General features: G+C 46.7%; 1 protein-coding gene and 1 long non-coding RNA gene across 7 annotated transcripts in view; one reads left to right on the top strand and one right to left on the bottom strand.

The window, feature by feature from the left end:
* Nucleotides 1-25,243, bottom strand: part of LOC119954127 — a 93,456-nt gene that overhangs the window by 3,022 nt on the left and 65,191 nt on the right. For 5 of the 6 annotated variants that reach the window (XM_038779048.1, XM_038779050.1, XM_038779053.1 and 2 more), the window contains 2 exons: nucleotides 19,815-19,914; nucleotides 10,411-10,529 (listed from right to left, as the gene is read on the bottom strand). In XM_038779048.1, coding sequence (XP_038634976.1) covers nucleotides 10,411-10,529; nucleotides 19,815-19,914 — 219 coding nt within the window. The remainder of the gene's footprint in view (nucleotides 1-10,410; nucleotides 10,530-19,814; nucleotides 19,915-25,243) is intronic. The other variant, XR_005458173.1, reaches the window with a different exon arrangement.
* LOC119954130 overlaps nucleotides 22,217-25,243 on the top strand; it is a 49,624-nt gene continuing 46,597 nt past the window's right edge. Inside the window, exon 1 of the long non-coding RNA XR_005458174.1 lies at nucleotides 22,217-22,298. This is a non-coding gene — a long non-coding RNA (uncharacterized LOC119954130). The remainder of the gene's footprint in view (nucleotides 22,299-25,243) is intronic.

Here is a 25,243-nt window from a genome sequence, read left to right as displayed (position 1 = left end):
AGGCAATTGCCCAGGTGAAGGTGGCGGTGTCAAGGACATCGGCTGAGGTGCGGGAGCAGGGTGAGAAATTGAAGGGAGTGGAGGAGGCCTTGTCGCAACACAGTGATGAGCTCACCTCAATGGGTGAGGGGCTGCAGAGGGTGGTCAAGGCCAACAAAGGTCTCTGAGTCAAGTTGGAGGACCCTGCAAAACGCATCTAGGTGGCACAATGTGAGGATCGTGGGCATGCCCAAAGGGGTGGAGGGCCCGAGGCCAACTGAGTATTTTGCCAAGATGTTGGGGGTGGAGGATGATCCCTCCCGGTATGACCTGCATCGGGCTCACTGATCGTTGAGGCCCAAACCAAAGCCATATGAGCCGCCAAGAGCGGTGAATATTTTTTCCACAAATACCATGTGAAGAAGGTCCCGAGTTGGGCAAAGCAGTGCACTGGGCTGGAGCTGGTATGTGTATTTACCAGGTCTTAACCATGGAGTTGGCAAGGAGGCGGGAGACCTTTGGCCGAGTGAAGACAGCACTGTATAACCGCACTGTGCGATTACGCGTAGTGTACCCATCTAAGTTGAAGGTGACCTACAACTCCAAAAACTTTTATTTCAAGACGGTGAAAGCAGCAGAGGCATTTGTGAAGGCAGAAGGACTGTGGGAAATGGGACTGAGGACTGGTCGTGGACAGAGGGTAGGGGGCATAGAAGATTGTATATAGTTTTATTTTTTATTTCATTTTGTTATAGGTGTTAAATGGGGTGAAGTTGCCTATTTGGATAAAGTAGGAGTTGGGATTTTTAAATGACGGTTTTCTGGGGTTTGCGTGTTTGCACTGGGTTTGTTTGTTTGAAGGGGGTTTCTTTGTTTTCCTGGGACTGGGTGGGGGAACGGAATTGGAGGGGAGTGGGGCCTGGGCAGTGGCCTCCACACTAGCAAGGTCAAGTTGGCTAGTGAACAGAGGTGTGGTGGGGGGAGGGGCTGCAGCCATTGGAACCCGGTGAACAGGTTTCTATGGGCCGATGTGTGAAAAGTGGGGGGAGGGGACCGATTCTGGGTGAGGTGTTTTCAAGAGAAAGTGGATGGGGGGATTCTGGGAAAGGGGAGGCAGGGGTTTGCTGGCAACAATGGGACGGGCTGGGAGTTATGATGATGGCAGATAGGAGGGGCGAGAGGGGTGGGGGGGGGGGGGTGAGACAGCCCCGGTCAGGTTAGTTATGTGAAGCATGAGGGTTTGGGGGGAGGCAGTGAAGTGGTCGAGGGTGTTTGCGCACCTAAAAAGCTTAAAGGCCAATGTGGTTATGCTACAGGGGACTCATCTGAGGGTGCGGAAGTATTTATTTTTCTCTTCGGTCCACAAGGTTTATTCGAGGATAGATATTTTTGGAGTAGGGAAGGTGCTGTTGGTTGGGGTTAGGGGATCAGAGTATTCGGCAATAGCAATTTTGGATCACGCGCCTCATTGAGTGGGCATGGTCCTGGGGAAGGGGATAGTGCAGAGAACGGGATGGAGAATGGATGTGGAGTTGCTGGGGGATCAGGAGTGTGATTTTGAAGAGTACATGGGCTTTAACTGTATGGGAGAAGTATCGCAGGTGGTGGTGTTGGAGGCTCTGAAAGTGGTAATGACGGGGAAGGTGATATCGTTTAAGGCCAAGGTGAATAGAGGAGAGGGAAGAGCGTCAAAGGCTGATAGAGTTAGAAGTGGATAGGAGGTGCACAGCGGATGCAGATCCAGCACTTTTGGACAGAAGGAGGGAGCTACAGGTTAGCTTTGATTGGTTGTCCACGGGGAAGGCAGTGTGCCAACTGAGGCGGGTGAGCGGAGCGATTTAGGAGTATGACGAGGGGCACATGTTGGCAAGCCAAGTTCGGAGGGAGGGGGCAGGTAGGAAAATTGTCCAGGTGCGGGATAGGACGTGGAAATTTGTGTTGACCCGGACCAGATTAATAAGGTATTTAAGGAGTTTTATGAAAATTTATATAAGTCAGAACCGCCGGGGGGAGGATCAGAGGATGCGGGGGTCCCTGGACTGATTGGAGTATCCGAGGTTGGAGGAGGAAGATAGGGTCACACTGGAGAGTTTGGTAAGGGAACAGGGGGAACAGGAGGTAAAGGAGGCAATTGAGAGGATGCAATCAGGGATGGTGGCAGGGCCAGATGGGTTCCCAGTGGAGTATTACAAGAAAAGGAAGGATAAATTGGCGCCGCTAATGGGGAGGATGTTTGAGGCGGCGATAGGGAAGGGGGTGCTACCACAAACATTCGGGCAAGCCTAAATATCCTGGTTGTTAAAGAAAGATAAGAACCGATGGAGTGCGGGTCGTACAGGCCTATATCGCTATTGAATGTTGATGCAAAGATATTGGCGAAGGCACTGGCAGCTAGGTTGGAGGGGTGCCTCCCAAAGGTGATAGGGGAGGACCAGACAGGGTTTATGAAGGGGAGGCAGCTATTCTCAAATATTAGGAGGTTATTAAATGTAATCATGATGCCGGCTGAGGGAAAGGAGGCAGAGGTGGTGGTTGCGCTGGACCCAGAAAAGGCATTGATTGTGTACAATGGGGGTATTTGATTGCAGTTCATGGGAGGTTTGGGATCGGGCCGAGATTCATGGAGTGGGTACGGCTATTATATAAGGAACCGAGAGCACGTGTCCGCACTAACAATATAAATTCGGGGTACATTGCTCTGCACTAGGGGACCAGGCAGGGGTGTTGTATGTCCCCTCTGTTATTTGCATTAGTCATTGTTTCAGAAGCTCGGGATTATGGAAGGGAATAGTATGGAGGGGTAGAACATAGGGTGTCTCTTTATGCATCCAGGCCCGATCACTCCAGAAGACACCTGCAACGGGGACCCAGGACACAAAGCGGGAATCACAGTGGTCTGCCTCCACTCCTGACACATTATCTGGGAATCCACATAGAGCCAGCCTGAGGGCCCACAAGACCAGAAAGTTAGGCACCAGTTAAGGTGGCATGGGTGCAGGGCACAGTTTAGTCATAGGCATTACGGCACACATCTTTCAATATTTCTGTACGATAAACACCTGTTAACACTGTTACAACTTGCCTCGGTGCTCTGTCATTTGGGTGTGAGGGGTGGGCTGGTCTGGGCTGGCCAGAGAGGTGGTGCGGGGGATGGTGTGGCAAATGGGCAGACAGTGGGGAGTGACCTGAGCTCCCCACCGTCCGCCCGACCGTCCCCACCACCGTCAGGGATCCGATGGTACAATGTGATGGAATGGCCAGCTTGCATGCAGGTATCACCCAGGTGGACATTGGAAAGTGCTATCGTGGGCAGGAGTCAGATGTTGTCATATCATGTGAAGCAGCAGAGCTCATCGCAGAGTGAGCTGTCATCATCCTCCATCCGATGGGCCAGACCAGGTGTTATTGCAAACCCAGTTCCCGGACCCTGTAGTGCAGCAGGTATGTATCACGTTGGGGGATGCAGGAAGGGGGTGGCCTAGATGAGAGGGGGTTATGGGGGTGGGATGCGGTGTCCGTGCCCCTGGCCAGTCCCCCACACTCTCAGTTGTGAATCTGGAGGTGATCAGAACGTCCCATGCGTGTTGGCCCTGGCTCACATATCGTGCGGCCTCCCGTGCCTGCCCACGCCCCATGTCCTGCCCATCCACCCCCTCCCCTGCATCCTCCTCGTCGGACGAGGCCTGGGGTTTCATCCTCCTCCTCCAGCAAATCGCCCCTCTGCTGCGTGATATTGTGGAGGACACAGCAGACAGCCATGATGCGGGTGACCCTGTCAGCATCATACTGGAGGGCCCCCTCCAGAGCAGTCCAGGCACCTGAACTGCATTTTCAGTAGGCCAAAGCACCGCTTGATCACACCATTGGTTGCTGCATGGGCATCATTGTAGCCACTGATTTCAAGGGAAATTAGGGTTGGGCAATAAGTGCCCACATTCCATGAGAGAATAATAATTGTAATGCCCGCTAGAATTAGAAAGCGGGTGAAGAAACTCAAACATGGGTTAAGCTCCTCCTGGAAGAACTGCTAATGTTGTGAAGATTGCACAGTCAATGGGATAACGAATGGATTTATCCCGTTTGCGACTGCATATTTCATTTCCCAAATTCCATATTCTGCAGCATCCTATTGAATGCCTTTGCTTGATCCAATCATTAACGAATTATATAAAGCTGTATCAGCCACACTAGGGTCTCAAGAGATGCGGTGGGTATTATTACCGTGAGCAGCAATACAAGAAATGCATTTGGTACGTTACCACCTTCCATAAACTGCTCCTAATGTCTGTCTGATTTCTGTTTGATTGTGTCAAATAGTTGGAATTTGAGATTAATCGGATGTCAGTTTATTATTATAAATTGGCGTATTTAGAATCCAAATTTGAGAAAATACCAAGGAATTAAGGTAGAACCTTTTATGAAAATGAGAAAGTTGCTCCCAAAAACCAAAAGGTAACCCCTGAAATAGCCATAGACAAAATTAAGCTGGTCAATATTTTTTTCAAGGAGCCCTCTGGGAAAAACAAATATTTTGACTCCGGTTCATGGCAGGATAATGTCGGAGATGGTTTTCTTCCTTCCTTCCAAAGAAACATAAAAACAGCTTTTTAAAAAAAATTCTAAAACTTCCGGAGGCGGCCATGGAGTGAGTGGTCACACATTTGGTGGCTCCCGCTCAAGGTGGATTTTGTTGGTCCTTCTCCGTTCGTATGTTTTTTTTTGAGGGTGAAAGGTGTGTGAGTGCCCAGGGAAGGTAATGCTCCAGTGGCGAGTCTGGTGCATGGATCAGAGGATGGCAAGCGCCACGAGAAAGAGAGAGCAGCTGGAGCAGGAGGGTTTTTGTGGTGCGTCACAGGAGAAGATGGCGGACGGGCAAGGGGACGGTCGCTGCCCTGAGTGGCTCCACCACCTTTGCCAGCTCTTCCTCCGCAACAAGTTCCAGCAGCAGAGGAAGGAGGCCAAGGAAGACTTGGCTAAGGTGGTGGAGCCACCCAGGGCAGCGATTGAGAAAGTGGAGCAGAGGTTGGAGGCTCAGACGATTCAGAAGGTGGTGAAGGCGCTGGGGGAGCATGAGGAGTGGATGGCCGCACTGGCGGTGGAGTTGGGAATGGTGGTGGATAGCTAGAAGAGGCTGAGAGAGAAGTTGATGACCTGGAGAATCGCTCTAGTATTTGAGGATAGTCAGGATGCCCGAGGGCATTGAGGGAACGGAGGGCGCCAGGTACGTGGCAAGGATGCTGGAGCAGTTGATGGGGGAGGGGGCCTTTGATTGGCCCCTCGAGGTAAATTGGGCGCACAGGGTGCAGAGGAGGGGGCCGTAGATGGGGGAGCTGCCAAGGGCGACGGTGGTGTTTTCATTCTTCTCCCATGTGCACCAGGTGTATTTCCGGATCGACTTTTTCATAATGGACAAAGCGCTGCTGGCGGGGGTGGCTGACTCAGGATATTCAGCAATCGTGGTCTCCGACCATGCACTGCATTGGGTGGATTTGCGGGTGGGTCAGGGGAGGCCCAACAGCCGTGGTGGAGGTTAGATGTGGGGCTTTTGGTGGGTGAGGGGGTGTGTGAGCATGTGATAGCTGCCATTCGCAGTTATATGGAGGTGAATGACATGGGGGAGGTCACAACCGCATTGTGGGTAGCTCTTAAGGCTGCAGTTAGAGGGGAGTTTATTTCAATTCGGGCACGAAGGGAGAGGGTAGAGTGGTAGGAGAGGGCAAAGCTGGTCGATGAGGACTTGAGGGTGGGTAGGAGGTACTCGGCGGTGCATGAAGAGGGGTTATTGAAGGAGGCAGAGGCTGCAGATGGAGTTTGGGTTAGGGCAGCACGGTGGTACAGTGGTTAGCACTGCTGCCTCACAACGCCAGAGACCAGGGTTCAATTCCAGCCTTGGGTCACTGTCTGTGTGGTGTTTGTACGTCCTCCCCAAGTCTGCGTGGGTTTCCTCCGGGTTCTCCGGTTTCCTCCCACAGTTCAAAGATGCGCAGCTTAGGTGGATTGGCCATGCTAAATTGCCAATTAGTATCCAGGGATGGTCATGGGGATAGGGCTGGGTGGATGGGCGAATGAACATGAGTCAGTGCTGACTCAATGGGTCGAATGGCCTCCTTCTGCACTGTAGGGATTCTACAGGATTCTATAAGTGTCTACGGGGAAGGCAGTGGGGCAGTTGCGGAGGGACAGGGGGCAATTTACGAGTATGGGGAGAAGACGAGTAGGATGCTGGCCCATCAGTTAAGGTAGCAGACAGCGGCAAGGGAGATGGGTAGAGTGAGGGATGAGGTGCGTAAGGTGGTGATGCATCCAGAGGGGGTAAATGGGGTATTTGGGGCCTTTGATAGGAGGTTTTATGATTTGGATGATCTGTTATATATTTTGGACCTGCTTTGTTGCATTGCGGGGTTTATGGAGATTTTGGGGGAATTTCGTTGGTTTTCGGGATATAAATTGAACATGGAAAAGAATGAGGTGTTCCTGATCAATGCTGGGGGGCAGGAAAGGTGGGGATGAGCTATAGATACCTTGGTATCCAGGTGGGACCAGCTGAACCGGTTGAACTAGGCCCAATTGGTTGAGGGGATGAAGGCAGATTTCAAGAGGTGCGATGTTTTGCCATTGTCACTGGTGGGACGGGTACAGATACTAAAATGACGGTACTGCCACGGTTTCTGTTTTTGTTTCAGTACCTCCCTATATTTGTCCTGAAGTCGTGTCCCAAATTCGTTTTTCAGGAAAGTCAATGGATTGATCTTGGGGTGTGTGTGTCAGAGTGTGGGTGGGGGGTGGGAGGGGGAGAAAGGCCTCGTGGATGCGGCGAGCCTTTTTGGAACGGGGCGAGGGGGGTATTGCACTGCGGAATTTGATAAATTATTATTGGGCTGCCAACATTGCGATGGTGAGGAAACATTTCGATGGTGAGGAAATGGGCCATGGAGGAGAAGTCGGTTTGTGGCCAGGTGGAAGCGGCGTCGAGTAGAGGAATGAGCTTGAGGGCTTTATTGTTGGCGCCTCGGCCAGATATTCCGTTAGCCCAGTGGTGGTGTTAGCTTTGAGGGTGTGGGGTCAGCGTAGTCAGTACTTGGGGTTAGAGGGTGTGTCATTGTGGCGCCTATTTGTGATAACCAAGGTTTATGCCGGCAAGATTGGATGTAAGGTTTCCGGGGTAGCGGCAGGTGAGGATTGAGTACTTCAGGGACTTTTCACAGGATGCAAATTTGTGGGGCTGGAGGAGTTGGAGTAATTCTATGAGTTGCCCAAAGGGAATGGGTTTAGGTACCTGCCAGTTCGGAATTTCGTGAGGAGGGAGAGGCCGGCCTTCTCGGGGTTGCCGCCTCCGGTGCTGCAAGATAACCTTCTGTCAGGGGACAAAATAAGGGAGGGGAAGCTTTCGGATACCTACAAGGAACTGATGGAGAGGGAGGGCGCACTGGTGGAGGATATGAAGCATAAAGGGGAGGAGGAGCTGGGAGGGGACGTGGGGCTGGGACATGGGCTGAGGCCTTGCAGAGCATGAATGAGACTTCGCCATGTGCAAGGTTCAGCCTCATCCAGTTTAAAGTGGTCCACAGGGCCCACATGACGGTGGGGAGGATGAGCAGGTTTTTTGAGGGGGTGGAGGGATAGGTGTGGGTGGTGCGCGAATCGAGTCCACATGTTCTGGGTGCGTCCAAGGTTGAGAGGATTCTGACAGGGGTTCTCGGACGTTATGTTCAAGGTTCTGGGTGGTGGGAGAGCCCAGAGTCCGGAGGTGGAGATAATTGATGCGTCGTAAGACCCGGTAGTGTAGGGGAGGGAAGAGAGGCTTATATTGGCCTTTGACTCCCTGATAGCCCAATACCGATTTTGTTATTTAGCGGGACTCGGAGCCGCTGAAGGCAGGTATGTGGGTGGGCGACCTGGCAGAATTCCTGCGATTGGAGAAGATCACGTTCACTCTGCGGGGGTCAGTAGAAGGGTTCAATTGGAGGTGGAAACCATTCATTGATTTCTACAATCTAAGGGCAGCATGGTAGCACAAGTGAATAGCACTGTGCTTCACAGCGCCAGGGTCTCAGGTTCGATTCCCTGCTGGGTCACTGTCTGTGTGGAGTCTGCACGTTCTCCCCGTGTCTGCGTGGGATTCCACCGGGTGCTGCGGTTTCCTTCCACAGTCCAAAGACATGCTTGTTAGGTGGATTGGCCATGCTAAATTGCCCTTAGTGTCCAAAAACGTTAGGAGGGATTATTGTGTTATGGGAATAGGGTGGAAGTGATAGCTTAAGTGGGTCGGTGCAGACTCGATGGGTCGAATGGCTTCCTTCTGCACTGTATGTTCTATGTACATGGAGGATTGAGGGTAGGTGGGGGGGAGGGGGCTAAGGGGGTATATTTTTGTTCAAAATCCTTGAGTATAAAGTCTCCACATGAGGACAGTTGTATGATGATGCTATATAGGTTCTTAAAAATGGCAAAAGTTGTCCAGTAAGTTATAAGATGGTGTAATAGAAAGTCAACGGTATAAATTGGCAAATCAACAAATCAGAAAATAAAAAGCTGTAGTTGGATTCTTTTCATTGCTTTGCAAACCTCTAACCACTGCTCCTTCACACCCAATGACTTGAAGGAGATGATCAGCCACAATCTTGGTGAATGGCGTCACTGGCTTGACAGGTTAAATGGCCTAAAACAACACCTATTTCTTACAAGGTCAGGAAAATGGGGATGTATGCTGTTGACAGCAACGCATTCACCAAAATTCACAATTTGTCAGTTCATGCCAACATGTGGCAAGATTTTGAGATTATTCTGGTTTGGGCTGAAATACAGTCTTTATAGCATGGAACGAGGCCCTTCAGCCCATCGTGTCTGGCCATCAAGCACCTACCTGCTCTAATCCCATCTTCCGGCATTTGGTCGGTAGCCTTGTATGCAATGGCATTTCAAGTGCTCATCCAAATACTTATTTAAATTTTGAGAGCGTTCCCATCTCTCCCATCTTTTCAGGCAGCAAGTTCCAGATTCCCAACACCCTCTGGGTGAAATGGCTCTTTCCTCACAGCCTCTCTGAACCTCCTGTCTCTTACCTTAAATCCATGCCCCTGGGATATTGACCACTCGGCTAAGGGGAAACGTTCCTTCCTAAAGGGGCAGCAAGGTAGCATGGTGGTTAGCATAAATGCTTCACAGCTCCAGGGTCCCAGGTTCGATTCCCGGCTGGGTCACTGTCTGTGTGGAGTCTGCACGTCCTCCCCCTGTGTGCGTGGGTTTCCTCCGGGTGCTCCGGTTTCCTCCCACAGTCCAAAGATGTGCGGGTTAGGTGGATTGGCCATGCTAAATTGCCCGTAGTGTCCTAATAAAAGTAAGGTTAAGGGGGGGGGGGTTGTTGGGTTACGGGTATAGGGTGGATACGTGGGTTTGAGTAGGTTGATCATGGCTCGGCACAACATTGAGGGCCGAAGGGCCTGTTCTGTGCTGTACTGTTCTATGTTCTATGTTCTATCCACCCTATCTATGCCCCTCATAAGTTTGCACACCTGTAAATGTGACACAAGTTTCGGACAATGACCAATTTCAACAAAAGGTTTAAGCCATCTCCCCAAGACATTTAATGACATTATCATTGTCCTGTACCCACAATATCAACATCCCAGGGGCCACCAATGACCAGACCTTTAACTGGATCAGCCTCATAAATAGTGCAGAGAGTGACTCACCCTCTGACTCCCCAAATACTTTACACCACTTATGAGACACAAGTCAGGAGTGTGATGGATTGCTCACCATTTGCCTGGATGAGTGCAGCTCCAACAAAGAAGCACAACATCTCCCAGGACAAAGCAGTCCGTTTGATTGTCACTATATCCACCTTCACATTCTACACATTCACTGCCCAGCAGAGGTGTAGTTTGCGCCATCTACAATATCTAGCAATCCGCGAAGGTGTTTTTTGACAGGACCTTCCAAACTTGTGACTTCTACTACCTGGAGGGATTAAGGATTATGCAAGGAGACACCACTACCTCTTGGTTTCCCTGCAAGTCACACACCACCCTGACTTGGAAACAGATTTCGGCCCTTCACCTTTGCAGGGTCAAAGTCCCAGAACTTCCCGACAGCATTTTGGATGCACCTCCACCACACTGATTGCAGTGGTTTAAGAAGGAAGCTGATCACCATCTTCTCAAGGGCAATTAGGAATTGGTGCTAAATACTAGCTTTGCCAGTGATGCCTACACTGTATGAATGAATAAATTTGTAAATAAAATAATTTTTTTCTATTATTTTACATTTTGTTCCAGCCAGCAGCTGATATGGCAATAAATCATGTTTTTTTTTAAAAATCAGCAACCCATTCAACTTCTCAAAGATCTTAAATATTAAAGAATGAACACAATGGTATTTTTCTGCTAATTTAATGCACATTGAGAGAAGCAATGTAAAACAATGTCCTACGTTTTTGATTCATAGTCCTTCCAACTTGGTCCACCTGGAGTAGGAGCCATTACCTTAGCTAGTCTTTCTAGCATGAGAAGATTGGCTGTTTCAATATTGTCCTTTTTTATGGGGACCTCCTGTTAAAATAATAATAGTTAATTCAGCATTTGAGTACTTCTGTGAAATAAACTGAAGACAAGGGAATTAATATTCTCAGTGTATCAGTTACAGATTTTTTCTCATGAATAATTTTTATATTTAACCTCGTGCAGCTTTTATGTACTTATGGCATTACCATCAACAACAGTCTTGGGGTCATCATTGTCCACAAGCGTAACTGGGCCCACCACTTAAACATATCATTACAAGAGCAGGCTAGAGGCTCAGTATTCTGTGGTGTGCGAGTCATCACCTGACACCACAAAACCTTTCCACCATCAGCCAGGTACATGTCAGGAGTATAATGGAATATCCTCCACTTGCCAGGATGAATGCATCCTCAACAACACTCAAGAAATTCAAGGCTACCCAGGACAAAGCAACCCCAATGATTGGCACCCCACCCACGAGAGCTGGTATGTGGCTGCAACATCTAAGATCTCCAAGAGTCACTGCAGCAACTCGCCAGTTTTACTGGCAACTCCTCCCAAACCTGACAATAAACTCTGCCGTTCTCGCGTAAGACTGCTGCCAAACCCCAATTTTCATGGCATGCACCTGGCAAACAGATCTCATTGTGGCTACCAGCTACGGAACGCAAAGCAATGAACTAAACTGACATGCAAAATAACAAGACTTAAGAATGTTCCAATGTCGTATTTCATCCATACACTGAATAAGCTCTAATGGTTTTTAAACTTCAAATCCTGATACCATGAAGATCCAAGTCGAATGGTCAATATGTCACATTAGTCTGCTCTTCCATTTTTTGCATTGACGCATTTTACTGGGAAAAATGATTGACTGTAACACTTACCTCAATTTGTTCCTTGGCCATGACAGAAGTTGATTTTAAATAAACCTTTGATGAAATGAAACTTGAGGCTTCTACCACATAGAAGGCCAAGGGCAGCACCACTTCCAAGTCACACATCATTCTTCCTTGGAAATATATCCTTATTCTTTCGCCATTGCAGACTTAAAATTCTGTTACTTTCTCCCTAACGATACCGTGGGAGTACTTTCAGCATACGGACTGTGGTGATTTAAGAATGGAGCTCACCGCCATCTTCTCCAGGGCAATCAGGGATGGGCAATAAAAACTAGCTTTGCCAGTGACATCAGATTCCATGAAGGATTGACTACTCATATCATGTTTCCTGATTCAAAAAGGTTATGAATGTTTAAACTGATCCCATTCATAAGTCAGATTTAGCTTGTTAGATCCTTGTTCGAAGGCATGACCATCCCTCCAGTGGGAATGTACGCTGATGATTACAGTTTTCAGTACCATTCAAGTCTCGTCAGATGCTGAAGCTATCCGTGCCCTCATGCAGGAAGACCGGGACAACAAACGGACTTGGGCTTGATAACTGGTAAGTAACAGTCTAAGACAACAGCTATCTCCAACAAGAATAATCTTTTTCTTTAGTGTCATAAGTAGGCTTACATTAACACTGCAATGAATGAACTGTGAAAATCCCCTAGTCGCTGCACTCCGGCGCATGTTCGGGTACACTGAGGGAGAATTCAGAATGTCCAATTCATCTAAAAAGCACGTCTTTCTGGTCTTGTGGGAGGAAAACCAGAGCACTCGGAGGAAACCCACGCAGGGAGAACGTGCAGACTCCACACAGACAGTGGCCCAAGCCGGGATTCAAACCTAGGACCTGGCTCTGTGAAGCAACAGTGCTTCTAGCCATCATCCCTTGACATTCAATAGCATGACCATCGTTTAATCCCCCATCAATGGCCAGAAATTGAACTGGACCAGTCACATAAATAATATGACAAGAGCAGGTCTGATGCCGAGAAGTCTGCGGCCAGTAACTCACGTCCCACCTCCCTAATCTCTGGCCACAATCTACAAGGCACAAGTCAGCAATGTGATGGGATAGTCTCCACTTGCCTGGATGAATGCAATTCTGACAATACTCAAGTTCAATACCATCCAGGACAAAGCAGCCCACTTGATCAACATGTGAAGCATTCACTCCAATCACCACTGCACACAGTCGCAGCGATGTACACCATCTACAAATGCACTGCAGCAATTCATCAAGCTTCCTTCGATAGTGTCTTAAACTCATGACTTCTACCACAAAAGAGGACAAGGGCAGCAGACACATTAAAGACTCACCTGCAAGTTCCCCTCAAAGCTACATACCATTTAACTTGGAACTATAACGTTACTTCACTGTCATTAGGTCAAAAACCTGGAGCTCAATTCCTAACAGCACTATTGGTATATCTACACAAGATGAACTTCAATGGTTCAAGAAAGTGGTCAAGGACAATTAAGAATACAAAAAATATTCTGGCTTTGCCAGCAACATTCACATCCCTGAAGAAGAAGAAAGGCTTCCACTTAACCACATTTGCAGAAGTCCAAACCTAAAATTTCCCATGAATCTGTGCGATCACGCAGCATTATCGATTGTTATTCAAGTAATACTATTGGCTGGTGAAATGTCAAGTACAATGCAGTGATATCAACAGAGCATCTCACAAGATTTTGGGGGAGTTCCCATCTTACCCTGTAGAAGCAACATCTCTTATAAGCCCTGCATTATGTTTTCATAAACTTAAAGCGCGGAACACTACTTTTTCTCTTTTCGGCTATCAACAAATATATACAGAAGAGGAAACTGGCGATGAGGATTTGGGCCGTAAACAATGATTGATGGAGATTTGGGCCATAAGAAAATCATCATCGACACTCGGGCTGAAAATCAGACAAGTTTGTGGCAAGTCAGTAAAAATAGTTCAGATCGTAGATAGGCATCAGTGAGTCAATTGATCGATCGCGCCAGCCACTAGTGCAAAGAGGGTATCGAAAATAAATCAGGACACAACTTTTAACTAGATCCTATCTTTAAGCAAGAAAACAAAGTTTTGGTCATACTTACTTACTGCTTGTAATTGATAGAAGCTGTGGTAATCTTACATGTGGCACTGTAAACAGGCTGTGGGAACAGAAATCTAAAAAGCTGCCGACTCTGCATATTACTGCTTAGGAATTGATAGCCCAGGCAAGGGAAGAACTAGTTTGCTTGTGGGCTTGGAGATTGCTTATGAGTTTGGAGATTTCTTGCTTTTGGGAAATAGACAGAAGGGAGAAAGCCTGAAGGAACACAAATCAGGGAACTGGGATCAGAAAGATGGTGGGTAAAAGTGTCGCCATGGACCCATTTGACGAGGATAATGAGACATGGAATTCTGACGAGAAAAGGTTTCAATTGTATCTTGTAGCAAATTCGACACCAAAATCCTGCACACTATGACTTTTCTCAGCTTGGTTGGGCAAAAAGCATTCATATTGTTACAAAGCCTAGCCCACTCAGCTAAATCAGAAGAAAATACCTACAAAGAGTTAATGACAATCTTGCAAGGACATTTCTCTCCCCATCCGCTGTTGATAGCTGAAAGATTCCGCTTCCATTGTTGTGTGCAAGAGGAAGGAGAAAGCATTTTGCAAATCATAGCAACACTATGTAAATTTGTCAAGGACAGTGAATTTGGTCAAACCCTTGATGATACACTTCGAGAGAGACTGATTTCTGGTTTCAGAGAAGAAGCCAGAGAGAGGAGTTGAGTGAATGTGCCTAATTCTAAAAACTGCTGTGGAAGTAGCTACATGGAATGTGCAGCAAAAGAGGATTCGCTGATTGGAGTCTGTACAAAAGTTCATAAGATGGATAGAGACTGCTTGCAGCAGGCCTATGAAAAATCCACATTGTCATCACTGTACTCAAGTAGAACAATAAGCAGGAGAATGTTGGAGAATAAAAGCAAAAATAGTGGTAAGGTAGACCACATCGCCAAATCATGTTGGTCACACCAACCTTCATCAGCACCAAAGTGTACAAAGGAAAACAGCTAAATCTACCGGTTGTGTTTACCAGTTAAGCGATGGAACTAAAGACTCACCACACTAAGGGACAAGCTGTCCCTCAAAGAATTCAAGCTTGGGGGCTAATTAGTTAAAGAAGTTCAGCAATGCTTTTGTGTTTATCCAAAACTTAATGGAAACATTATCAAGATGGAAGTGGATATAGCCTCTGCAGTGTCACTCACATCTGAGACAATGTAGTCAGAACCCAAAACATCTACTTGTACAACCATCAAACGCTGACCTGAGGACATACATCCAAGAGGTTGTGCCGCTGAAGAGATACATCCAGATGCATGTGGAAGTTAATGGTCAAAAAGCAGAGTTGCCTCTCCACGTTGCCCAAGGTAATTTTCTAACATTGATTGTTGGTGGTGGTTAAGGAAAATAAAACTCAACTGGGCCATCGTAAACCAACTGGTACATTCTACAAATGATCTGCTGCTGAATACGTATGCTAAGGTATTTGAGGAGTTACTTGGATCCGTGGCTAAAGGTCAAGGTAAAGTTGCCATAGTCCCACATGCCCATAGGCTGCTTTCCCCTTTGAGGAGGAGAACTGACTGGTGGTGATTTAACCTGATGATCACCACACCTCAGGCAAGCAACAAGGTTGAGAAGGCGGGCCTTCATGAATAACTGGAGTAGAAGCGAAACTCAAGATCAAGGCAGGCAGTGTGCCCAAGTGTCTTAAAGCACGTACTGTGGTAGTATGACTAGGGGTATTACGTACCTGGGAGTGTGAGCTGCCATTGATGCAGAGGGCTCGCTGCCCATTGGCCCAAGTATCATGTTCTCCGTATTCCTATTGGCTAAGAGGAAGGAAGCTCTGCCTACGAGGCAGGGTATAAGAACCCGTGTCCCCGGCAGCCAGGCCATTTCTGTACGTCTGCTGCCGGGCTCACTTCTTGCTGATTAAAGCCTTTCGTTGCGAACTTCACCTACGTTTCGTGTCCATTGACTGTGCATCATGTATCATACCCGATACCACCTGGCTAAAAGTGGAAGGACTTGAGAGGTTATTGGAGACACGCGTGATTCAGCCTGTTAGCACCAGTCACTGGACAACACCAATCGTTCCAGTGTTAAAGAGGATTGATTCAAGAAGAATCTCTCTGTCCAACAGCTTTTACAGTCGTCAGAGGCATCCACCCCAATCACAGACTGCTGACCCGTACTTCACGCCGTGGGAGTGCAAACGGATGCTGTGCTAACCGTTGAGCAGTTTGACCACGGACCCACAGATCACATACTGCCGATCGGTGATGAGGGACAAACTGAGCAACGTGCAAGCCCAAGCTGAGGTCACCACCATTAGCATTGCACACCCACCAGGTTTCCCACTAGTCCCTGCACCCCACCCCCCAGCGCGGTAACCAGCACACAGCCCAACGTTGCACGCCGCAGCCAATTAGCATTCTTAAAAGCTGATCGCGGCTGTTGGGCACTTGTTCCCGCAATCGGAAATGACAGAACCGATCGCTCCGCAACACTCCCGACACCCACCCACAGGTTGCAACCCTGATCTAGACTGACACTGCAAGTCAAACAATACAGGAAGTCAAAACAAAAATCTGATGAAAATTTCATAATTATCATATATCTCGCTCATGTTGAGAACACACCGGTAATTTAATTTCAAGTGCAAGGGATACAAGAACTGATCCAATGATGGGGAGGGTCATGGATTTACTCCAAAAAGGCATTTCAACAAATGTGCACCGAAATAATCCCGATCTCACGCTCTCCATCATTAAGCGTCTTGAGTTGACAGTTCAGAGTGGAGTTCTGCAGTGGCGAATCCGAGTGATAATTTCGCTGTGTCTACAAAACAGAATCCTGAAAAGCTGCATGAAGGACATCCTGGTGTGGATGAAAGAGTTGGCACGCAACTACTTCTAGTGGTCAGGATCAGCTGGCCAAATTGTAGAGAAGGTGGGGCTATGCCAATCCTGCGTTACATTAAGGAATACTCAACTCCTACAACCTTGCTTCCATGGGAATGGCCTGCACAGACATGACAGAGAATTTGTATTGACTACGCTGGGCCAATCGAAGGGCACATGTTCTTGGTGATGGCTGAAGTCGCCACCATGATGTTCACTACAACAGAATAGATAATTGAGAGACTAGATGAGGTATTTGCAAGGTTTGGAAAGCCGGGACAGCTCGTGAGTGATGAGACTCAATTTGCATCAATAGAGTTTGAAGATTGTATGAAGGGAATTGGTATCCGTCATATTAAATCTGCTCCATATCATCCAGCAACCAACAGGTTGGCCAAACGCTTTGTGCAATCACTGAAACACATGGCAAAGGCATCAAGAGATCAAGGTTCTTTACTTTGTTAACAGTGTTAACAGCCTCTAATGTCACATAGAAATTCCGCACATTGCTACTAAAGAGGAAATTGAGACTGCAATTTGACTTCTTGACGCCATCTACAACTTTGGAAACTGTCAGGCGACAGCATCAAACACAAATGACTAGAAAAGAGCAAAACTCGAAGAATACAATCTAACTATGGAGAACATATTCCAGCTAGAAATTATATAATGAAAAATGGACTCCAGCCATCATTCTGGCCAAGACACGTCCGATATCTTACACAGTTCAAACTGACAATGAACAAGTTTGGCGTCAGCACTCTTACCAGTTCTTAGCTTCATGAAGTGAATGTACAGAGTGTTCACCAGAAACATTCACGTTGGAATGTATTGACATTGAAACGCCAGGGCTGGTCTACAACTGCAGAAATTACTGATTCTGTTAGTACCAACAGAGACAGATACTGAGTTAGTTTCACAAGTACCATCTAAACGTGAACAGGAAGCCACTTCTCTGATCTCAATGAGCCAAATTCCTGAATATCAGATATTACCAAAACGAGATAGATGTCCGCCACATAGGCTGTCTTACTAACGCATTTATGCATAAATAACACGTGTTGTAATGGAATGAATACTGTGTTGGTTCTGTTGTTTAAAGTGTTAAAGGTCTTTGGCATTAAAGGAGTAAAGAGGGAGGAGTGTTATGTATTCAAGTAACACAATTGGCTGGTGAAATGTCATGTGTTAAACAGTGATGTAAGTGGAGCGTTTCGTGGGATTTTCGGAGAGATCACCGTCTTACCCTGTTGAAGCAACATCTCAATAATCCCTGCACTATGTTTTTACGAGCTTAAAATATGGCACCTCTGCTTCTTTCTCTCTTTGCAGTTAACAACAAATATATAACATCGATCATAATCTATTATTAACTATAACATACAAGGGGGGCCCCAAGATTACGGAACAAAACTAACTTACTGAAATTTTTTTCAAATAATTGATTACAATTAACAAACTGATCAATTTGTGTTTCAACCGATTGCTCATCACAGGGCATATGTGCCAAGGACAGATTAGGTGGTTGAATTTGAACTCGTTTAAATGGTTGACAACAGATTTGGGAACTGACTTTAAGTTACTAGCATAAATTAAGCTTCAATTGACTGCTAGTCACTGCATCTGCAGGTCATTAACCATGCAGTAATGTGATCACAGAAACCCGTGTGCTCAAAATTCTAGGAATATTGTGGTGGACACCCAGGACATGCGCAATCAGTGTGAAACAAGGTATCCTTACCTAGATCAGTTTTGTGGCTGGGGCTGACTTTTCCAAAAGGTTGTCAAATTCAAACATAAATGGCTATGGGCGCGGTAAATTTGGCGTTGAATATGCTATCTCCGTCAATTCATCCCAGACAGGGATGACACCTGAAAACCATGTGGCAACTCCTGGGTTTTATGTTTAAATTTGCTGGCCTCACATAATGTGGCAGAGTTAGCTGCTATTTCGTTAGCATGGTCAACACTAGATTCACAACAATTCCAGCTTCAGTGTACCAGGACACCCTTATCAGTCATCGTAACCAACCTGCCTTTTAATCAGGAACAGTCATTGTACATGGAATCAGGTGCTCACTCAGCCTACTGCATGACCAGTATGACTAACAAAACACAATTTTACGACCATTCATAGAAAATACTAAATGAGGTATTTCATTTCATTTTATGAATTGCTTTATTTTATCAAAAGCATAATTTTTTTGATTTGTCATCCATTCTTCTTGAGGATCATGAAGCTACATCTATGCTCAGTATGCAAAATGCCCAAGGCCTTAAAAAACGTTTTACAGTCTGGTTTGAGGTTTTTAGATGCATCGTGGTTGTAGGTGATGGACAAAATTAGAGAAGAGTTGTTTCCACTAATACAAGCACTGATTCATACAAGTGGAACTAATAGTGTACTCATCTTACATTTCTTCTCACTGGGGAGTGTGGAAGGGAGGGACAGCGCTAAATCCTGAAAAACAAATGGCATCAGGAACTAAAGAGGCCAGGAAACAACACTGTCCTGTAGAAGCAAGCAAAATGGCAGCTGAAGGGAGGTTGTGAAGAGCTGGAAACAATCTATTGACAGAAATTACAGGAAGCGCACAAGGTTATGACTATGTTTTCTTCCATTCACTGATGCTAGCAAAAAATGTTCCCATTAAATATTTGCTGTGAGACCTAGAACGCAATGAGTAGATAAATAGTGGCCTGCATTTTGCAGTCAGAGGCAAAGCAATGCTCTTGTTGCTCACCTTGAAGAAAGTCATACACAAAGACCTTCCGATCTCTGCCAATTGGAGTTTAAAGCTGGCACCAAGTCAAGGGGATGTCTCTGTGTGCAGCAACATTGATAGCAGCAAACAGATAAGCAGCCGATCACATTGATGTATTTGCATACAGCAAACAAGGACGTTAAGTGCACTTAATGTTCTTCAATTTTAATTTAGTTGCCAGATATTAGGATTGTATTAAGTTAGAAGGTAAAATAAAGATAAACTGTTTGTTTTGAATTAAATTTGAATTTTTGTGACAGAGAAATTTGACATTCCATAAAATTAGCTTCTTGGGGAAAGTGAGAATGTTTAGCAATAATTAAGAAGTTAGTACAGTACACAGTTTAAACTCAGTTACGTTGCATTCAACGAAGCGCAACTTGCTTCTTACAGCAATGTAAGAGTGGAAGCTCTCGTCAATTCAATAGATTTCTTATTGATTGCAGCATTGGCAGTGGGGTGGGGTGGGGGTGGGATGGAGTGGTGCCTTAACAGCGTACCCTCTGGGCCAGTGTAGAATCACTGACACCAACTACTGGATTTCCATGTTGTTCTTGGCATGTGCGGACTCCAGTGCTGCCGTCAGTTTCAGTGGAGTAACGATGGCAATGCCGGCAACTTCACCTTCACTACCACTTTAGAAGCTGGCCCATCAGGTAGGAGCTATATCTTTGCACCACTCCAAAATGATGTTTCAATTTACAATGGGGCAGGCCTTACCTTCAGTTTCAAGTCCTTTGAGCGGTTGCTATTCTGATTTATTACATTCCTAGTCGGTGGAATCTTTGGCATTCTGGTACCGTATTTAGGTGCACTGAGGCTAGAAGAAATCAGTCCTTCAGTTAACAAATAAAACAGTGAAATAATTAGTTCCATTTAAGTTTATAGCTGCTGGGTATTTCAATTATACACTAAAACGAGGAATATTTAAAAGGGACAGGCGATCAGGAGTTTTATTCTCTAAAGTCAAAAGACACTTCCGAGTAACACAGAAATTCCTGGAATTCTTTTCCATCAACTAGATAGTGCTCGGTTTCCATCTCACACTTGCTAATCACCACATAGCAATGTGATTTGGCATTATAACTTGTAAACCATCATGAAAATGAAAATGAAAAATGAAATGAAATGAAAATCGCTTATTGTAACAAGTAGGCTTCAAATGAAGTTACTGTGATAAGCCCCTAGTCACCACATTCCAGCGCCTGTTCGGGGAGGCTGGTACGGGAATCACTTCCATCCACTTGTGAAAAACATTTTCTCAAAAGCACAATCATAAAGTACATTTTCCAACCATTACAACAATATTTGGCCATCAGCTGGCAGCTCTTAAACTACAAAGAGGAATCTCAATATGAAGGCAACTGCATCCATCTACCATCGTACTATAGTGAAAAATGAAATATTTTATTCAAAGTACCAATCAATGAATGACATTTTTTCCAACGAATGAACATTGCTCGGATCCAATTGAAATGTTTCACTTATGACTTTTTTTTTAAAAAAAACAATGATCATAACTCTTTTTCACTTAACTGAGCAAAAATTAAACTGCTGGCTCATGGAGAACAGCTACAACAGCCTGCAACAAATAAAGGGTTCCTGCACGTAGGCCGTCTCAAAATCAATCTATCATTTCACAAATTGACTTGTAAATGGGATCTTTTCATCTACCTTTGCTGTCCCAAGTGCTAGGTTAGGCATTTCAAGTGAATAGACCAAAAGTATATATGTTTTGCTCTATGCTTTAGTTAAAATAAACAGTTTCACATTCCTCAATGCATGTGTATCAAAATCCACTGTTGGATAGATTACTCAGGATTTAGCGTAACCATATTTATCGTGAAGATTTGCGTACAGGGGAAGATAAAACATAAAAGTTGGTTGACAGGGCTGTAGAAACACATCTTTATGACAAATTCATTGGTCACAATTCAACTTTGAACTCCACTCAGAAACAACCTGCATTCATATGGAGTCTTTAAATAATAAAATATGGCCCTGGGTGCTCACGGGTTTGACCAACCAAAAATGGACACAAAGGCAAAGGCTCATGATCAGCAAGCAAAAAGCAATCTCCACTAGCCAACAGTTTAATTTGTGTTCCGATTAGGACAAGTGACTAAAGGTTTGCTTGAGAAGGTAGGTTTTGAGCAGCACCTTAAAGGAGAAAAAAGATGGGAGAAGCAGAGCTCTTTGGAGATGGGATCTCAGTGAGAGTCGGGATACGAAAAGCGTAATTTTAGATGAGATCAAGTTTATGGAGGCTACAAGATGGAAGCAGCTCTTTCCAACCTGTATTGGAGCCCTTTCAAATCAGTCCTTGTGCCCTGATTTTCCATCATTTTTGCCACAGAGTCTGGCGCAGGCCCAAACATTTTAGCCTGGAGTAGATAAGACTTCAATCTTATAGGAGGACTGATTCTTAAAGCACTACCCTGCAAAAGCCTTAATAGGCGTTGTTGCTGTATGATGGTTAGCAGCAGAGAAAGCGCGAAATCAAATGACGAAGAACCTGTCTACATAAATGATTGGCTCATTTAGGCAACCTTTACAGTTCATTCCAAATCCTCGCTAGCTTCCGCTTAAATCTCAGCCTCTTCCTTCAGATATCATTTTGAAAGCTGATATAATTTCTCCATTACATTTTGATTTTCCGTCAAGAAGTTCAAACTTTGCCTTCCAACATTAAAATCCCTTTGTGTACTATCCGGTGTTTGAAGGAGAGGCTTTAATTGTGACATCACTTCCTTGGAACACAAGAATGCACCACAATTGTCCTCAATACTTTACCCTGGGGACTAGGTAAACTCAAAAGAGTTTCCACTCTGGCTACTATTCAGCGGCACACAGTTAATAACGTACCAAGAATGTGCATCTGATAAACTGGACTCAGCTGACCAAGGTTTGCACACGAATAATGACACTTATCTTCAAGAGAGAAAAGGAGAAATTGATATTTTAAGAAATACTGTCAAGACCACGGATTGGAAAACACATGCGCAGATCCAACATGAGTTCTCTGGTGTTTCCTCGTCTTAAAAGAAGACCACATGATTTCGAACTCATATCTGCTTTATCAGCTCGACAACACTGCAAAAATATTAACCAAAAGTTTTAAATGCATTCCTACTGTGTTCACAAGAGGCCCAACATGAAATCCAAAGGTTTAGAGGAAATGCTCCCCTGGGAGTAAACATTAAGGTAGGTGTATAGAAAATTGACGAAAGATGTACCTGTTTTAGTAAGCTGATTTTATTTGTTTTCATTTTTATTTTCAGAAAATAACAGTGCGAAATCATTGTTCAGATCTGTCAAACTACAGGCATTTACAGGAGAACATTGGTCCATCAAGATTATTGATACAATAGTGCACATGCTGGGGACAGAAACACTATTCATAGCCCAAGGTTATTTGACAATTGCCAGTGGGATTTCAAGAATCCTGCCCATGTGGATAAAACTTTCACCAAATCAAGAGAGGAGATTGTAGCTAATGGTTTCAGTTCAAGTCGCAAGCTCCATTCCCTTGCCACCAACCCCATCCCCCTGTTGACATGCAGCAGTCTGATCCAGACTGTTTGTAATTGGGTCACTCTATTTTACCCTGAGCTGAGCCTCTGGCTCAACATGTTCGCCGTCACAGCATCTGCCTACTTTACACATCTGTAAAGTTACGAGTGGTCACCCCCTTTCTCGGGTCAGCTGTTGCTGGAACCTTCATTCACGCCTTGTAATTTGACCAATCCAATGCTCTGCTGACTAACCTTCCACCTCTGCCCTCTGTAAACCTCATCCAAAACTGTGTATTCTGACACGCAGCAGCCTGTTCAATCATCATCCTCATACTTGATGCACTATCAATTATGACGAGACGAGAGTAGAGTGTAATCGAGGCTTTATTAAGCAGAGATATAGATATAGATATAGATATAGAACAGTACAGCACAGAACAGGCCCTTCGGCCCTCGATGTTGTGCCGAGCAATGATCTCCCTACTCAAACCCACGTATCCACCCTACACCCGTAAACCAACAACCCCCCCTTCCCTTAGCCTTACTTTTTAGGACACTACGGGCAATTTAGCATGGCCAATCCACCTAACCCGCACATCTTTGGACCGTGGGAGGAAACCGGAGCACCCGGAAGAAACCCACGCACACAGGGGGAGGACGTGCAGACTCCGCACAGACAGTGACCCAGCGGGGAATCGAACCTGGGACCCTGGAGCTGTGAAGCATTTATGCTAACCACCATGCTATCGTGCTGCCCCAATGGCCGAAATGGCTGCAGCTCGGAGAGCCCACACATTTATACTCTGCCTACTCAGTGGAGCCAGCAGGCAGGGATCCACTCCCTTACCTGTAGTACAGGAGCCTTACCGTAATGCACCTCATATGCAATATATATACAACAGTGGTGACTACCACATTCACCCCCTGTTAAAAATAAGAGTCCAGCTGGGGTGGTGGAAGACTAGTTACACGGATAGGTTAACATTTTAGGAATAATTAACAAATTCAGACGATTGGGCACCTTGATCCTCCGTTGTGAGCGCCGCAGTCCCAGTGGTGATGCAGGCATCGGTTCGGTCGCCGGTGACTCCGGGAGTGTGTTGACCTCATCTTGATCCCCGGGTGGGACCAAGGGGAGGACGGATCGTCCTGGAGCGGGGGCTATTGTGCGGTGCACTGGGGGGAGGAAGGGTGACGCCGGGGCAGAGGCGAGGGGGGGGTGTGGGGACCCAGCTGGCGCCAGGTTCCCGAGGGAGACTGCGTCTTGGTGGCCGTTGGGGTACGCCACGTAGGCGTACTGCGGGTTTGCATGGAGTAGCTGTACCCTCTCACCCCCTTGTGGAGCCGCCCATGCTTGCGGAGGAGAACGGGTCCTGGAGCTGCCAGCCACGTTGGGAGCGAAACCCCAGAGGTGGACTTCCTGGGGAAGGCAAAGAGACGCTCATGGGGGGTTTCATTAGTCGCAGTGCAAAGTAGCGACCGAATGAAGTGAAGGGCGCCAGGGAGGACCTCTTGCCAGCGGGAGGCCGGGAGATTCCTGGACCATAGGGCTAGCTGGACGGCCTGCCAGACCATCCCATTCTCCCGCTTCACCTGCCCGTTTCCCCGGGGGTTGTAGCTGGTCGTTCTGCTCGACGCGATGCCCTTGCTGAGCAGGTACTGGTGCAGCTCATAAATGAGGATCCCCGGTCGCTGTGGAAGTAGGTGGGGAAACCGAACACAGCGAAGATGGTGTTGAGGGCTTTGATGATGGTGGCCGACGTCATATCGGGGCATGGGACAACGAAGTGGAATCTGGAATATTCGTCGACCACGTTAAGAAAGTACGTATTCCGGTCAGTGGAGGAGAGGGGCCCTTTGAAGTCCACGCTGAGGCGTTCAAAGGGGCGGGAGGCCTTCACTAGGTGCGCTCGGTCTGGCCAGTAGAAGTGCGGTTTACACTCCGCGCAGACCTGGCAGTCTCTGGTGATAGCGCTGACCTCCTCAATGGAGTAGGGCCGATTGCGGGCCTTTATGAAGTGAAAAAAACGGGTGACCCCGGATGACAGAGATCGTCGTGCAGGGTCCAGAGTCAGTCCACTTGTGCGCTGGCACATGAATCTCGGGATAGGGCATCGGGGGGCTCATTGAGCTTACCGGGGCGATACAAAATCTCGTAACTGTAGGTGGAGAGCTCGATCCTCCACCGCAAGATGTTATCATTTTTGATCTTGCCCTGCTGTGTGTTGTTGAACATGAAGGCAACCGACCGTTGGTCAGTGAGGAGAGTGAACCTCCTGCCGGCCAGGTAATGCCTCCAGTGCCGCACAGCTTCTACTATGGCTTGGGCCTCCTTTTCGGCGGAGGAGTGCCAAATTTCGGAGGCATGGACGGTGCGTGAAAATAATGCCACGGGCCTACCTGCCTGGCTGAGAGTGGCGGCCAGAGCGACGTCTTATGCATCACTCTCGACTTGGAAGGAGAGCGTCTTGTCGACCGCATGCATCGCGGCCTTGGCGATGTCGGCCTTGATACAATTGAAGGCCTGGTGAGCCTCGGCCGTCAGTGGGAAAACGGTGGAGTGGATGAGTGGGTGGGCCTTATCCGCATAGTTAGGGACCCACTGGGCGTAGTACAAGAAGAACCCCAGGCATC

This window comes from Scyliorhinus canicula, chromosome 19, assembly GCF_902713615.1.
Source record: "Scyliorhinus canicula chromosome 19, sScyCan1.1, whole genome shotgun sequence".
NCBI classification, from domain to species: Eukaryota; Metazoa; Chordata; class Chondrichthyes; order Carcharhiniformes; family Scyliorhinidae; genus Scyliorhinus; species Scyliorhinus canicula.
The sequence above is the reverse complement of the archived record's forward strand: the minus strand, read 5'-3'. Positions and strand labels throughout refer to the sequence as shown.